At 39.5% G+C, this 14,826-nt stretch overlaps 1 protein-coding gene across 1 annotated transcript; it reads right to left on the bottom strand.

Annotated features, from left to right (window-relative positions):
• Positions 1–725: 725 nt before the first annotated feature.
• On the bottom strand, positions 726–8,963 carry LOC140159609 (dual oxidase maturation factor 1-like). Its single transcript, XM_072183104.1, has 9 exons — positions 8,802–8,963; positions 7,835–7,892; positions 6,883–7,020; positions 6,493–6,600; positions 6,227–6,380; positions 4,980–5,203; positions 2,855–3,027; positions 2,426–2,592; positions 726–1,032 (listed from the first exon to the last, which is right to left on the bottom strand). Exons 1-9 carry the CDS (start codon positions 8,961–8,963, stop codon positions 900–902), a joined length of 1,317 nt encoding a protein of 438 aa, XP_072039205.1. The 3' UTR covers positions 726–899.
• Positions 8,964–14,826: the final 5,863 nt, after the last annotated feature.

Genomic DNA, 14,826 nt, shown 5'->3' with positions numbered 1-14,826 from the left:
GTAGCTTTGGTACTTTTAATTCAGTTGTGACAGGAATGGTACAAAAAGTGTGCCAGTAGTAGGCCTTCATCGATCACTTTACCTGCATGTTTCTCCTATCTTGTCACGGCCGTCTTGGCATCATGCTACTACATGCAATCGGTCACATAATGGCCAACATCTGCCACAATTGATCCCGTTCCTAGACAATGCAGCAAAATTGTACCTCCTTTTTAATTCTATTTTGGGTAAAATATATCAGTGATAGCGCCAGGATTTTTTTCCGGGGAGGCAAAGTAAAATCAGGGGAGGGGCAAAAATCGGAATATTTGCCATTTTCTTGCCAAAATAGCGAAACTTTCGGTAATATTTTGTTTTTACTGGGGAGCAACGACGTAGGGGGACTGGCGCATAACCCAAGTTGGAGGGATGCCCCACCCAGGCCCCACCCTCTCCATCGCTGGCGCCGCCACTGAATTGCTAAACGCGGCTGTGTATATGTACATTATTACCCACTCTCAACTTATATTTTGTACAAAACTTGCTGTTGTTCTTGGCCGGGGTTAAGTTCTTGGGCCGGCTACAGGAAAACGTTAATTCGACACCCTGTAGGCCTGTTGGGCTACTCCAGTTCAAATCCACATACCAGGCTACCGGGCCCCTATGGAAGGCGTGACATTAATCTTCCACACGGGGAGTGTGAATTTCAAATGGGGTTGATGACTCCATTTGAAATATACCCCGTCTTCCATGGGGTGTATGGATGTCAGCTGGAATAGCATATATATTATTCATAAAATAAAACAAATCTATGCAACACATTAAAATAGCAGGACTTCGTGATTGACCCTTCAAGTTGCTCCGTGTGGAGACCCGCTTGGGCCCTGATGGGACCTGTTGGATAAAGTATGTCCACCATCCTATTCATCGTCGTCCATCTTCATCGCTGCTTTATTGACATAGGCCCCTTGCGAAATATCTATGTCGTCATTTATAGCAACAGAATCCCGGGCTGATGGAGTAGTCTTCAAGCCACGACTTGCATTTTGAAATCTGTAGAAATACATGATGATTAAGATACTTATCAACAATGCACGTGGGGGTGCATGCATACCTACACACAGACATACACACCGTATTCTCCACACCCCACTAATTGTCGGTCAAGACTTTCACATCAATTACGAACCCACTCACTCACCTCCTGACCTCTCCCCATCCACACATACAAAGATGCTTTCATGTGTTATTGGTTTATTTTGTTTTTTGGGCGCCCGCTACGGCGGCGCCTCTATATTGGCTTATTGTTAAGCAAAATTGAAATCATTTAAATGGTCTACCAAACTTAGTTTATTTATTGGTGAAAACGATATAAAATAATTAACGTAAATGTGTGTCACGTCGCCGTAACCGTATTATCATGATTGTAGCGATGGTCAGTCTCGCAAAGACGAACCATAGCATGACTGTCATAAAAGGCATTACAAAGACCGATAAATCTACATAACTATATTGGTTGCTGCTTTATAAAATGTCTCCATGATCTCCCAGAATGGCATTGCGTTCAACAGTTCAACAATTATATGACATATATGTGTATTTTTCATATTTTGTCAAGAACTTTTTTCAAACAGTTGCATGTATATAGTCCTACTTCAATGCTTCGTCAACATCGTCAACCTTTGAATGCCTAAGCTACAACCCTATGTTACAACTATGGCGTGCATTCAAAGCTTGACGATGTTGACGAAGCTTTGAGTATGCGCATGTAACTGTTTGAAAATAGTTCTTGACAAAATAGAATCTCCTGAAAGCTTTTAAGCTAAAACATCTTACCAGATAAAATAAGTCACAAAATGACCTTGTACTTTCTATGGGCTCGATACATGGAACATACAAAGAACCAGTCGTTTGTACAGAGCGGTTGAATTTAAGACCTAACATGAAGAAGACTGCTATTTGCAAAGCAGCAATCAAATTGCCGACAGCAAAGTTGCCGGCATGCCGAAAATATTCTAACTTACCGTAAGAAGAATATTATGAAACATTACGTGAACATTGCCTTAAAAATCGAAGCCGAAAGACCCGTGAAAAGCAAAAATCATAGGTCATATATTCATCATCCTAATCATTCACCTGTTTTAATCGGGCACTAGCACCAAACCCTATTGACAGGTTAAAACAGGTGAAAGATTAGGATGACGAATATAACCAGTGATTTTGTTTTTTTCACCGGTCTTTCTGCTTCGATTTTTAAGACATTGTCCACGTAATGATTGTCCATAAAATCTCATCGCATTTTTAAATTGGCCGAAAAAAATGGTACATAGCTCGAAAAGATTCTCGTCTTCTCGTCACATTAAAGTCGTCGTAATTTCTTCAACCATGCAGTCATGGGCCTTCCGAAGTACTGTATCGATTGGGATGGACATTGTGTTTTTCTTACCGAATATCATGGTCTTGCGATTGTAATTCAATGGCCTGTGAATGCTCATCGGCATCTTCAGGGACCATAGAGGCCGTAGAATGCCGCACGCCGCCACTGCGAACCGTTTTACGTTCGTTTCTCTTGTGAAATAACGGAGCTCTACTCTTACGATATTCAGGTTTGAGCTGAAAATAATTTGAATTAAAAAAGAAAACACTTGAATAAAAAGTTAAGATGTTTGAAATTTGCATAGGCACGCAGGCATGTTATAAGTTTGGAGCGGCTACTCTGCAACTTTTTGGAAATTTGCTCCATGCTCTTTTTTAAAATCTTTTTAGCAAAAGGTAATAGGGCCTACATTGTTTTCTTGTGAACACTTTGTAAACTATTTTATAATGATGTACTATAATAAACATCAGCGCTGGCGTAAGTCAGCTTGCAACTTACATTGACGTTGACAGGGTCGCCATTTTGTACGGAGCCGCCTGCTCCCGATGTGTCAGCTACATACGTATCTTGGTAATCAATCAATGGATCGATGTTGAAAAAGTCAGCAGTCTTGTTGGGGAAAAATTCATCGCACAATAACATTGCTGCACCGTAGATAAGGGCCACTAACCCTGCAAAGGCAAGAACATGATTTACATTGTAAATTTAATTAATTTTCTTAGATTTTTATAGACATAGGCGATAGGCCTATACGTCATGACAACATAGTGAGCACAGAAGTGATTATGTCAACGTCCAATCGATGGTTGAAATAACGGTGAGTTTTAAAAGTTTGCGTCAACGTCAAATCGACGGCCAATTAACGTTGCATCGACATGTCGATATGCATCCGCATTTTAACGTTGCATCGATGTGGTATATGCATCCGCATTTTCCAACATGATGTCGACCAAATTTGAACTTCGTGTCGACCATATTTCGATTTCGAGTTCGATCCGATATCTACTTCACGATTAAATTAGTTGAAAATGTGTCGGATCGATCGGTCGGTGTTAATTGGGTTGAAGATGAACATTTCAACAACATTTCGACATAGGTTGAAATCAGGTTGATGATCGACGAGTTGATATGTCAACCTGGAATCGGTTTGACATTGCAACTTGAAGCCTACTTACTAGATATACGTTGGTTTTTTGGTACAGGCAGTTACTCTGAATACAATGTAGGCCTAATTTTGGAAAACATCCGATTGAAAGTGTTTTAGAAGAAATGGCAATATTCTTGACCTAATATTATGTAAGTTTCATATCTCGAAAAGAACAAAGAAGAATATAGAGATAATGTGTATTTCTTTAAACGTTGCTTAAAATCAGAAGTACTGCTCTGGAGCACACTGAAATGCCCAGCCACGACGCTTCAAATAAATAAATTCTGAAATTGATGGCGCTATAACGTATTTAGTGATAAAGCAAAGCTGTAGAAAAAGGTGGTTTTTCCACTACTGCAATACCGCTCAAAATAAATTATTGCCAAATCCTCAAAGTGAGGGCGCTATAACGTAATTAGTGATATTATGTGCAAAGCTAGCTGTAGAAAAAGGTGTTTTTTCCACTTATTGCAATACCGCTCAAAATAAATCATTGTCAAATCCTCAAATTGAGGGCGCTATAACGTAATTAGTGATATTATGTGCAAAGCTAGCTGTAGAAAAAGGTGGTTTTTCCGAATTTCCACTTTCTGCAATAGGCCCTCTACCGCTCAAAATTATTGTCAAATCCTCAAAGTGAGGGCGCTATAACGTATTTAGTGATATGTGCAAAGGTGGTTTTTCCACTTTCTGTATTACCGCTCAAAATTATTGTCAAATGTGTTGTACACACTGACATGCATTCTGCTGAAAGTAGTGACATATCACTGCGGCCTGCATCTTTTTAAGAAATAAAGGTTCTAAAAAGGTTCTAAAGTTGTCCTCTCATGAGAACCCTTGGAGGTTCTCTAAAGAACCAAAAATGGTTCTAAAACCGTCGAAATGGCCCAAAAAATGTGATACAAAATCGTTTTCGGATCTTCAGAGAACCTTTAAGGGTTCTCTAAAATTAAAGAACCTTTTTGAGAGGTTAAAGAGGGAGGGTTCTCCTGAGAGGACAAAAAGGTTCTAGAACATTTATCTTTTAGAGTTTGCCGGTGGTGATGCTTTAAGGGGAAGGGACAAATTTCATATGATAAATAGGCCTAGGCCTATATTAGACTTACGAATCATTTAAAGCTAAAGACAATAATAATTTGTTTCTAGTAGCAAGTCTAAATGTTACAATGTGCAATAGGATTTGTCAATTTTCACGTTGCTGCCATGTTAGTTATCCCTGTGATTATAAATATTTTCAAGGGTTCCTCGTTGCTTTCGATGATCGTGTAATTATTTCTAGTCCCATTTCCAGCTTGTTACTTTCTTTTCTTTCTCCTTTTTCTGTCTTTAATGATATTTTAGAACAAATATTGAAATTGCAATGCGCAAAAATGGTCACCTGAATGCAATGCGCGCTACTGGAAACAGTTGTTTTGGCACAATACTACAAGTTTTATCCCAACTGGCGTAAATTAAGAACTATAAGAATTATCTCACCTCCTACCAGACACAGAATAAATGACCCGCCTTTGGAGAACGACAAAATCTCATGCGGTTCTGCACCAAACGGAATCTTCATCTCCGCACCAAGATATTTCATGGCGGCATAAATGACGTTGCCAGCAAGCATAGATATACCAGTCATACAAGAGAATATACCAGCATAACGTATTACCATGAATTGAAGAATGGTGGAAAGAAGAAATAACGGAAACGAAAACCTAAAAAAATAAATAAATAATGCGACATCATTATCAAAAAAAAAAAAGCGCAGTGATTTATAGTGCGCTATGCACAGGCACAACGCCTAGACGTTGATCCACAAGCCTCAGCACACTTTACAGCCTACAAAACTACAACCTACAACCTATAGAATTAGGGTTCAGATATTTCGAATTCAAGAGTACGGTAGGCCCATGCATCCACTCAACTATCCATGGTATACTCAAACTTACCTTAACACTAGGCCTATGCCGCGGTGTTTGGGAACTTGACTTTTTTCACCACCGAAAGCATTGAATTACTAGATTCTCAATCAAACAAATAAAACCCTGAGTGAGTCCCGTCTGATTTTTCTTCACCTTCCACAGCCAGCAAACCTGCTGAGCGTTTTAGAGTCAGTAGCGTATAGCCTCGGGGGTTATTTTAGTCGGAAAAAGTCACTGCACGTTGGCAACCATGATGTAGTTACTTTTGTCGCAGTGCCTACACCGGAGTGGAGGGAGGGGTCGAGGGGGTAGTATTGAGTTGCCCGATAGGTACGCCTCTGCTCTCGCCCCGAGGCATTCCCTACCGAAAAATACAGGGAGAGGCGGAGCAAATGTCGGTGTCGCTGGAGTGGAAAACTATACTAAATATCATTTTTACGTTGAATTTATGACTCGATCTTATTTCGCGGAAGAACTTCCTAGTCATTTGACAGGTTGAAACTTGAATCGATAGAGATATATTTTAAGCACGGATTTGTAATTCTCACTGCACGGATTTTTAATCTCACTGCACAAACGTGTCAGGAGGCACGTTAAAATAGCCCCTGCGTAGCCTGTACTTTTTCAGAGGGGATGCAAGGCAACTTTCAAGGGGACAAAATTTGACGAAAATTGTCAAAAATCAAAAACGGGCTAAAAACTTTACAAAAAAAAGCCTACAATTTTTAAGTATTAGTGCGAGCAGCATACCACAGGGGGGAAAGAGTGGGGCAAGACTTGTCACAAAGCGACTGTTAAGAGTATACTCAAACTCACCATAAAACAATAAGCGTGTAAAAACCACCCCATCTGTAGTAACGACCCCATCGTATTCCTTCACCATCCAGAGTAAAATACTCAGCTATCCAGAGTATGGGGTATGGTAAACCTTTCCACTGGGCTGCTCGAAACTCACGCTGAATGCGACCAGCTACAATAAGCGAAAAAACAAAAGCAAATTATTAATAGGCCTATATCATTATTATAATACCCAACAACCATTTGTAATTTTGGGGAGCTTCATCCACATTTGTATGACTTACCAAAACGTCCAAACCCATTGAGCCCTTGTCCATCGTCGAAATTGAATCGTTCGTTGTAATCAATTCGTTCACCCTCAAGTTCACCATGTTCTTGCCGATATGGATTGGCTGAAATTGAAAGAAAAATATCAATTATTTTCAAAGGTAAGATGTTTGGTTTTTTTCATCTAAACTGATACATTGGTGGTGAAATATCACAAATTTGCAAAATTCATAGATGGGGCATCCAACATCAGGAAAGACTACCTTAGTAATACGAGGTAAGTCCATATTCAGGTTGTAAGAACAAAGACGGAAGTGGCTCTCCCCCGTGCCTAAATGTTTATGATGCATTATTGAGCCTATAGCTTGTTAACTAATTTTAACAATTCTTTACAAAATTTTACTTACTTCTTAACGTGATATTGACGTTTTTGAGGCCAATATTGACACCGATGTCGGCATGAATTTCTTGATGAACGAAGGCCTTGTATGCCGTTGTTACATTGTGTATACTAGCTACTTCCCACTCTTGACCGTGAATTGAAACTGAAAAAAAAAGTTGCAAATAGCTTATTTAATTTCGAAGTTACCGTCTTCGAGCCTCTGTGTATATGGGTGTGGTCATCGCCAACATTTTGTTCGAGAAACCAAAAAGTCAACTGAGAGGTTCAAAATGGGAAAAATTAACGTTGTTCTGTTATTTCAAACAATAATGTTGTTCTGTTATTTCATTCTATAAGCTTCCCACTCTTGAAATTGGAATTTAAATTGAAAAAAAAATACCTGCTTTAATTTCGAAGTATACCATCTCGGTATGTGGGTGTGGTCATCATCGACAACATTTGGTCTGAGAAACCAAAAAGTCACATGGGATGTTCAAAATTTGGAAACATTCTGAACATGCTGAATCTTGCTTGACAGGGAGTCCCAGCAAACCCAACAATGTTTTCAAAACGTTATAAACGTGTTATAAACTTATGTTGGTTTTGGTCAAGATGTTTTAAGAACATTTATATGTCTGGTTATATGAAAAACACTACAATAACATTTTTAAAATGCTGTCAAAATGTTATTGTAACATATTTTGACAACATTTTTGCAAAATAGTTTGTCAACAATTAGGCCTAATTAATATTATCTTTGAATGTTTTGCAGCAACATTGAAACATTTCTGTAAACGTTTTGTGTTTGCTGGGGTGTTGATGTCTGTGTTTGAAGGCAAGCTTTAAAATTAGGCAAAAAAAAGTTTGTCTCTCATATAAAAAAAAAAGTCATTTGTTTCATGTTTCGGTATTGCCGAGACGAGACACAGTTCTTGATGAAAGACAAAATGGTAGATTTGAACATGAGATATACTTACGGAGAATACAGGCACAAATGAGCAAACTCAGAAAAATCCTAGTCAAAGCGAAGAGCCTCTGAAACATAAAGTAATTTGAAAAAGACTAATAAAATAGCACTTTTACACAGTTCTATTTTTTTACCTAGGCTTTATCAAGAAAGGTGCTGACGTCCATGTTCGGAGCTAAATTGAATCCTTTCCCCATAATCTTCGGGGGGTTCATCAATTGTGCGTGGATGTGGATGTGCCGATTGAATTTCGAAAAATATATTATTATTTCTTCCAACTACTTTTCTCCAAAATGATACCCATCATCCACCATATACGGCAGCATTAATAATGTGTTGACCTTCACTCTGCCCAAAAGGGCATCTGAGGGGACATCACACAATATTAGCGTCCACAACAAGGAGCTTAAAGTGGTTCTAGAACTGTCACCGTATGTGTCACCTTTTAAGGTTCTAATAAAAGCATTGATACACATGTTCTTCCTTTGCGTACCTTCAAAATAATTCGTTGGCAACTGTGCCACGCACTCTTTCTTTTTGACTCCTTGCGCCAAATGAAAGCTTCCGTATAATTATTTGTTTACAACTAAAATTGTATCGAAGTAAAGAGGCTAAAGTCATCATCCAGGTGTCGAACCGCTTACTTTAATTGACAAAAACCCCACAGCAATGACAGTTGTACAGTGTTCTCCGTACCGTACCGATTAATTTTTAAGTCAGCATTACCATCATGACTAAACAGAAGCTCTTCTGGATCTGGATAAACGGATAACCGCATTTATTCCATTATACCGTTTCGGAAATGGTTGGGGTTTTAAGTATAATGGGAGTTGAACCATTAATTCTTCGTCAACAATCCTCACCAATGTTTAATACAAGTATAGATGGGAGTTGAACCCTGTCTTGCTGACAAACTTAGAGTCTTCATCAATGTAAAACTAAATCTCGTAAATCTTTTTTTCCCTCATTTTTCTTACCTTTTTTGCCGTTCGGACACCGGGAATCACCACCAAGAATGAAAATGCAAGAATCGCAATTGCGAATATGATGCCCGAATAGGTCACGTCTACACGAACCGCAGTTTTGAGAGGCGGGTACCGTGCCGGATACGGCTTGTCTCTGAATGCGTCGTACACCATAATGCTTCTACAGTGATCAACTTTCTGTGTGATTTCGATTCACTTTCTGAAGAGTCTTAAAATTTAAACAAATTTGATGCACGTAATTTATCTTACAGTCTCAAAACATATTGGGTAAAATGAGTCCATTTGCGAATTTTCCGTTTCGTCACGGTATCCTATGAGGAAGTATTAATAATTAACCCTTAGGTATATCAATAGATACGTACTTTATAAGGTGCGTTAAGTATAGCCTCGTCAGTAGACTCTAACACATACTAGGCTGTCTGTTTCACTTCAGTCTGCAATAACGAAGTAACTACCTATATGTAATAGCTGCCATGTAGCTGTACCATATTAACATCAGGAAAGACGAGTGACCTATTTTGCCGAAATGACGATGTGCATGCCATTTCAAGTTCAAAATTGCCTTTCAAAATTGATCGTGTTTCGGCGCAACATCTCTATAAATAAAAGATTCAATATGTATTTCCCACAATCCCATTCCCATGTTTCGGGGAGAGGGTAAGGAAAGTGATCAATAGTGTCAAATGCTGTAGATAAGTCGAGCAGCAAAAGGACAACTTTGCCTCTTTGTCCCGGCTCTTTGTATACCCAACCCGATACGCCGATACGCAGTCATTTTGATCTATTAGCTGAGATTAAAAGAAGAAAAAAAACTTTTTCGGATCTTTTTTAAATAAGTGCCGAAATACATAATTCAAATGATAAATTGATTGAATACAGCGAGACATCGAAAAATTGTTCAGGCTATTGGCATTTTCGGTGAAGAATCTGAAACTTGGGCGAAAAGAGATAGGCCTACACATTACAGGCCTAAGGCACCCCCGTGGTCCCTCTCCCTTTTCAGTAAAAAACCCGTCATATTGAATGTCTGACAGAAGTTCTCAATGACATATCAAAAGGTTACCGGGTTTTTCCATCGCACATGGCAGCTATGTGATAAATCTGCATTGCCGAGATCGTCACTCCTTTCCTCCCATGTTTCAGGGCCTGTGTAAGAGGCTAATAAGTGTATGCCATCGGCGGAGTGATATATACCAATTACCATCAAACTTTATTGTTTAACTTTATCATAGTTATCACTGTATCATGAACTTTAGGCTATATCAAAACAGACGCATAAACAAATATGGAGAAATTAAATATACAGTCGAATCCCGGACGAGATAACTACGCGTCAAAACTCTGATAGGCGAGATATCCTATCAATATATGAGTTTAGGTGGCGACATGCGACATAATGATTCATATAGGCTATGTTAAACAATTTTGCTGTGATTTCACTTGATAATCCTCATTGAAAACTTCATATACCAGTTTAGTCCCGGAGTTTAGTAGTACTGTTGAGATGTTCCCATCTTCAAGCCATCCAATTGCATGTCCATTGGTCCCAGGCCCATCTATTTCACGTTAAAGTGTTCAAAATAGCCTCAAAAAGTATATTTTTAGGAAAGAAAATAAGTCCATTTTTTGCATGCGAGCGATTGTTGTTGTTGTTGTTGTTGTTGTTGTTTTGGGGTTCTTTAGTGTATTTTTGTTTTGGTCTGAGCACCGGCAAAAACTGGGTGTGTCCTTGGACAAGGAAAGCCTCACCCGGCCCTCCCCATGATCCGGGCCCATGATACATGTATGATGGGGAGTTGTTACAGGAAATAACATGTTTGTCGATCAATATATAGTTTATTTGTTTACATCTATATAAATATTACAAAGAAAATACATTTTATCTTCCTTTCCATGTAACTTGACACATAATGTCGTTGAACTGAATGGGAAAGTCCCTAAAATACATCGGACATAATTAGACAATTTGTAAGGTGATTAAATGTAAATTTACTTCAAGTATCAGACGCTTCCTAAGTTTTATCTTTTACCGGTCATAATAATTTATGACAAGTAGGCCTACACAATGAATGCAATTCCGGGTTTCTTAAGGTGATATTGACTAGTGCCGCACAACCCCGCGCACAACTGTTTTAATTCTACCACGGTTACAATAAATTAAATAATTGCAGCAATTTTATTAGCATAAGTATTCAATTTATACAATTAACGTTTTGGTACATCAAGGTGTTTAGAACTAGTGGAAATGGTCAGCTCAACCCTGTGTCATCCATGATGCACTTATGGTCCATGGCAAGCCCGATTCGACCTTTGTGGCATTAAACCCAGTTAACAGGATATTAATCCAGTAAATCGATTCAGTAAAGCAAATAAGCTCATGCATTCGATCACTAACGACAACCAGCTTCGGTCGATTACCCCAGCTGCAGCGTGTGTAAACTCTAATTTGCATAGAGGCTGTACGTGAAATTATTGATTGGCTCCAAACAAAGGATTTGAACCGGTGCACCGTAATCATGTCGCAGTGCAGTCCATTCAATCAAATGTTGTCATCAACCTATTTGATCGCAGTGCATTGTTATGTGTGTGAGACGAACTGTCGCGGTTGATTGCAATCAAACAAACGATGTTATATGTATTACTTTGTTCCGTGATGAAAATCGTGATGTTTTATTTAATCACTCTCGAAAAAAGTATTTCTTTTGTAGGCCTATTACTTTGTTTTGTGATGAAAATCGTGATGTTTTATTTCATCACGCTCTAAAACAAACGATTTCTTATGTATTACTTTGTTTCGTGATGAAAATCATGATGTTTTATTTCATCACTCACGAAAAATTGATTTCTTATGTATTACTTTGTTTCGTGATGAAAACCGTGATGTTTTATTTCATCATCACGCTCTAAAACAAACGATTTCTTATGCATTATATTTGTTTTGTGATGAAAATCGTGATGTTTTATTTCACCACGCCCTAAACAATAATTATAGTTAAATGCATTTTAAGAAAAAAATCTTATTAAAACAGTATGTTGTTTAGAAAAAATGTAGAAAGTGATGATGATGATGATGATGATGATGATGATGATGATGATGATGATGATGATGATGATGATGTCTCCAAAAGTGTCCCGGGTTTTTTTTCTTGCCCTAAATCGTGCGTATCTATTAATAAGGCACTTCAATAATCAATAATCAGTCCCGTGACGGCCTCCACTAACTAGCTACTAACTTGGGTTATGGGCGCTGAATTTCATGTTCACTGTCACTTACTCATCAGCGAAGTACGACCCTTTGTCAACCACCTACAGTACCCAATTTCGGCATACTATGTAAGAAACTCATCATGATGATCGAACAGAGAGTACTTTAAATGTAGCTTGTACCGTTTTCGTGTGGCATTCTTCAGAAGTGAGCGGTCCGTTTACCAAAATTTTCGGTCAAATCTCCATTCAATTAACACGGGACGTTGGCTAGCTATGTCTTGCCCTCACTCACTATTTTACCAAAGTACGAATATTTCTGAGCATCTAACCTAGCTGTAATTTTAGGTCATGTTAGAGGAATATATTTGCTAGAAGTTTTGAGAGTACTTTTAATATTGGCCGGTTATTTTCACACATTGACGTTAACTAGACAAATGCCTATTCTTCTAACATGGCACGATTTGTACAGGTCACAGCTCAATGGTGAGAGCACTGTGTATTGTGTATAGGAAAACGGACAGTAACTGCAGTATGCGCCTCAACGGTCAGCATCATCATGATCACCTGAAATGCAGAGTCCGGCAAAACCGGGATTTTTAACTTGTAGCGCTCCTGATTGGGAAAACCCCGCGACACAATGTAAATAAACCTATCAGCTGGGTTATCGTATACCCCGCGCCTTAAAGAAATAAAGTTATGTTTACCTCTTACCTACCTGTCGTCATGAATTAAAATCTAGAACCCAACCTTACAATCCGCAATACCATGATACCGGGGCACAATAATGTACATCTTCGAAGTTATTTTATATCGGTATTGGCTATTTTGTAGCTAAACTGATGAAATATAGTGCAAAAGTGGAATAAATGGGCGCAAAAATTTGCACTTTTGGGGCTAAAATGGCCAAATATGAGGCTAATTTGGTCATAAACCCATATTCAGGTGTCAACATTGGGGGGGGGGGGGTGATTGTATGGACCACCCCCTGGCAAAATATTGGGGGGATTTACCTCCCCGGATCTACGCATATTATGCTATTTGGTATATAGTTGCATCTTTGTATTTTCTTTTTGTTAGTTCAAGCCTGGAGAGTTCAGGAAGCATAATATATACCACTCTTCGGCTGTCAGCTGTCCTCCAGCGTGCACCTTTAAAGGTTTGTCAAAGAACCATTAAAAGTTCTTCAAATGGATCAAAGGGGTCTTTCTCTTTAAATCCCTGTGTAGAACCTTTTTGGGTTCTTGAACATATAAAGAAACCTTGGAGAACCCTTTCTTCTTGAGGGTGCTCCCTGTGTGACAAAATGTTCCAAGTTGCAACTTTTTTTATAACATAAACATTTTGAATTTGAATGGTTGTTACGCCACAAATAGGCCTATATCTGGCTTGAGGACCATGCTAGTACTAGAATGTAGGGGAATTTATGACAAGTCGAAATCGAGGGCCGGGCCGGGGGAAATTCAACTTGACTATTTACATGGCATGGGCAACATTGGGGACTTGCCATGGACATCTCACCGGGTGGACACCTGTATAAGATTATTTTGCGGCGTTGGGTTGTGGTAGGGGAACGGGGAAGGGGACCATTTGGTTAAGCCACACCAGGAAGCCACTACCCTATAATCCCAGTTCCGACCGGGAGCTACCGGGGGCACTAGGGGAAGTATGCCAGGACAAAATTAACCAAAAGTTCGGCGCATCTTCATTTGGCCCAGTTTTACGCCACAATCCTAATTTTGACCGTACAGTTTCGCGTTGTTTGCCAACTTTCTCGCGCTTCGCGCTCATTTGTCCAGCCATAGCGGATCAGCAGAACGATTTGGAAATGTTGCCCCCTTGGCTCCTGACCTCCTGTACGCATCTGTTTAATCCCAGTCTGTAATGATGATCAGGGGTGATGATAGAATATTATAAGATGCCGCCTGGACTATGTTATCACAAAGGTATTTACCCCCTCAATGGTGAATCAACGCCAATGGTGCCGAGCGACAAAATGTTCATTTGAACCCGTGTTTTTCCGTAACACCTAAGTTTTGTGTACTAATGGCTCGAATCATACGTCAAATTTATATACGACGTACGTCGCATCATGCTAGACTACGATACGGAAAAAAATATCTGCCGAACGAACGATCGGGCCATAGGGGTTTCAATTAGACCAGTTTTACTTTGAGCATGAGGCTAGCATGGTTAGGGCAGCGGGCCGGATTTACCACAGGGCCCGATAGGCATGTGTCCAAGGCCCTAGATCAAAGGGGAGGAGGGGCCCGAATTTGGGAGGAAATTAAATTTATAAAATATGGAAAAGTGGGAAACTTTTGTGAATTGTTTAATTTGTTTTGGAATGAGAAATAAGTTACTATATGGTTGGTTACAGGGATGGGTGGAGTGTAGTGACGTAGCGTCATAGGGGCACGGGGTGGGCGTACGTGCCCCCTCCCCATCGATTTAAAAACAATCCTAAAATTACCGAAAAACGGCTTGTTCACCCCTCCCCTCAGAGCAGGCTGCCCCCATCACGGTCGGTGCCCCCCCCCCCCAATATGAAGACACACGCTCGCCACTGGTGGGTGTGGTGATGTGTGGGCCCGCACTACCAACCTCACCCCACCCCCGTGGGGTCATGTGGACCAATCATGTTAAGCCTATGCCCCAGGGTTACTCTGTATAGAAAAGGTAGGCCTACTGCTCACCAAAACGGTTTTGAACAATATCAAAAAAATCATTTCCTGTGCCTAGTATCAAGAAAACAAGCAGTTTTAGATTTTTACACAACTGAACCCTTTATAGGTCTCAAGTTTCTATCAAA

The sequence above is a fragment of the Amphiura filiformis genome, chromosome 8 (assembly GCF_039555335.1).
Source record: "Amphiura filiformis chromosome 8, Afil_fr2py, whole genome shotgun sequence".
NCBI classification, from domain to species: Eukaryota; Metazoa; Echinodermata; class Ophiuroidea; order Amphilepidida; family Amphiuridae; genus Amphiura; species Amphiura filiformis.
The sequence above is the reverse complement of the archived record's forward strand: the minus strand, read 5'-3'. Positions and strand labels throughout refer to the sequence as shown.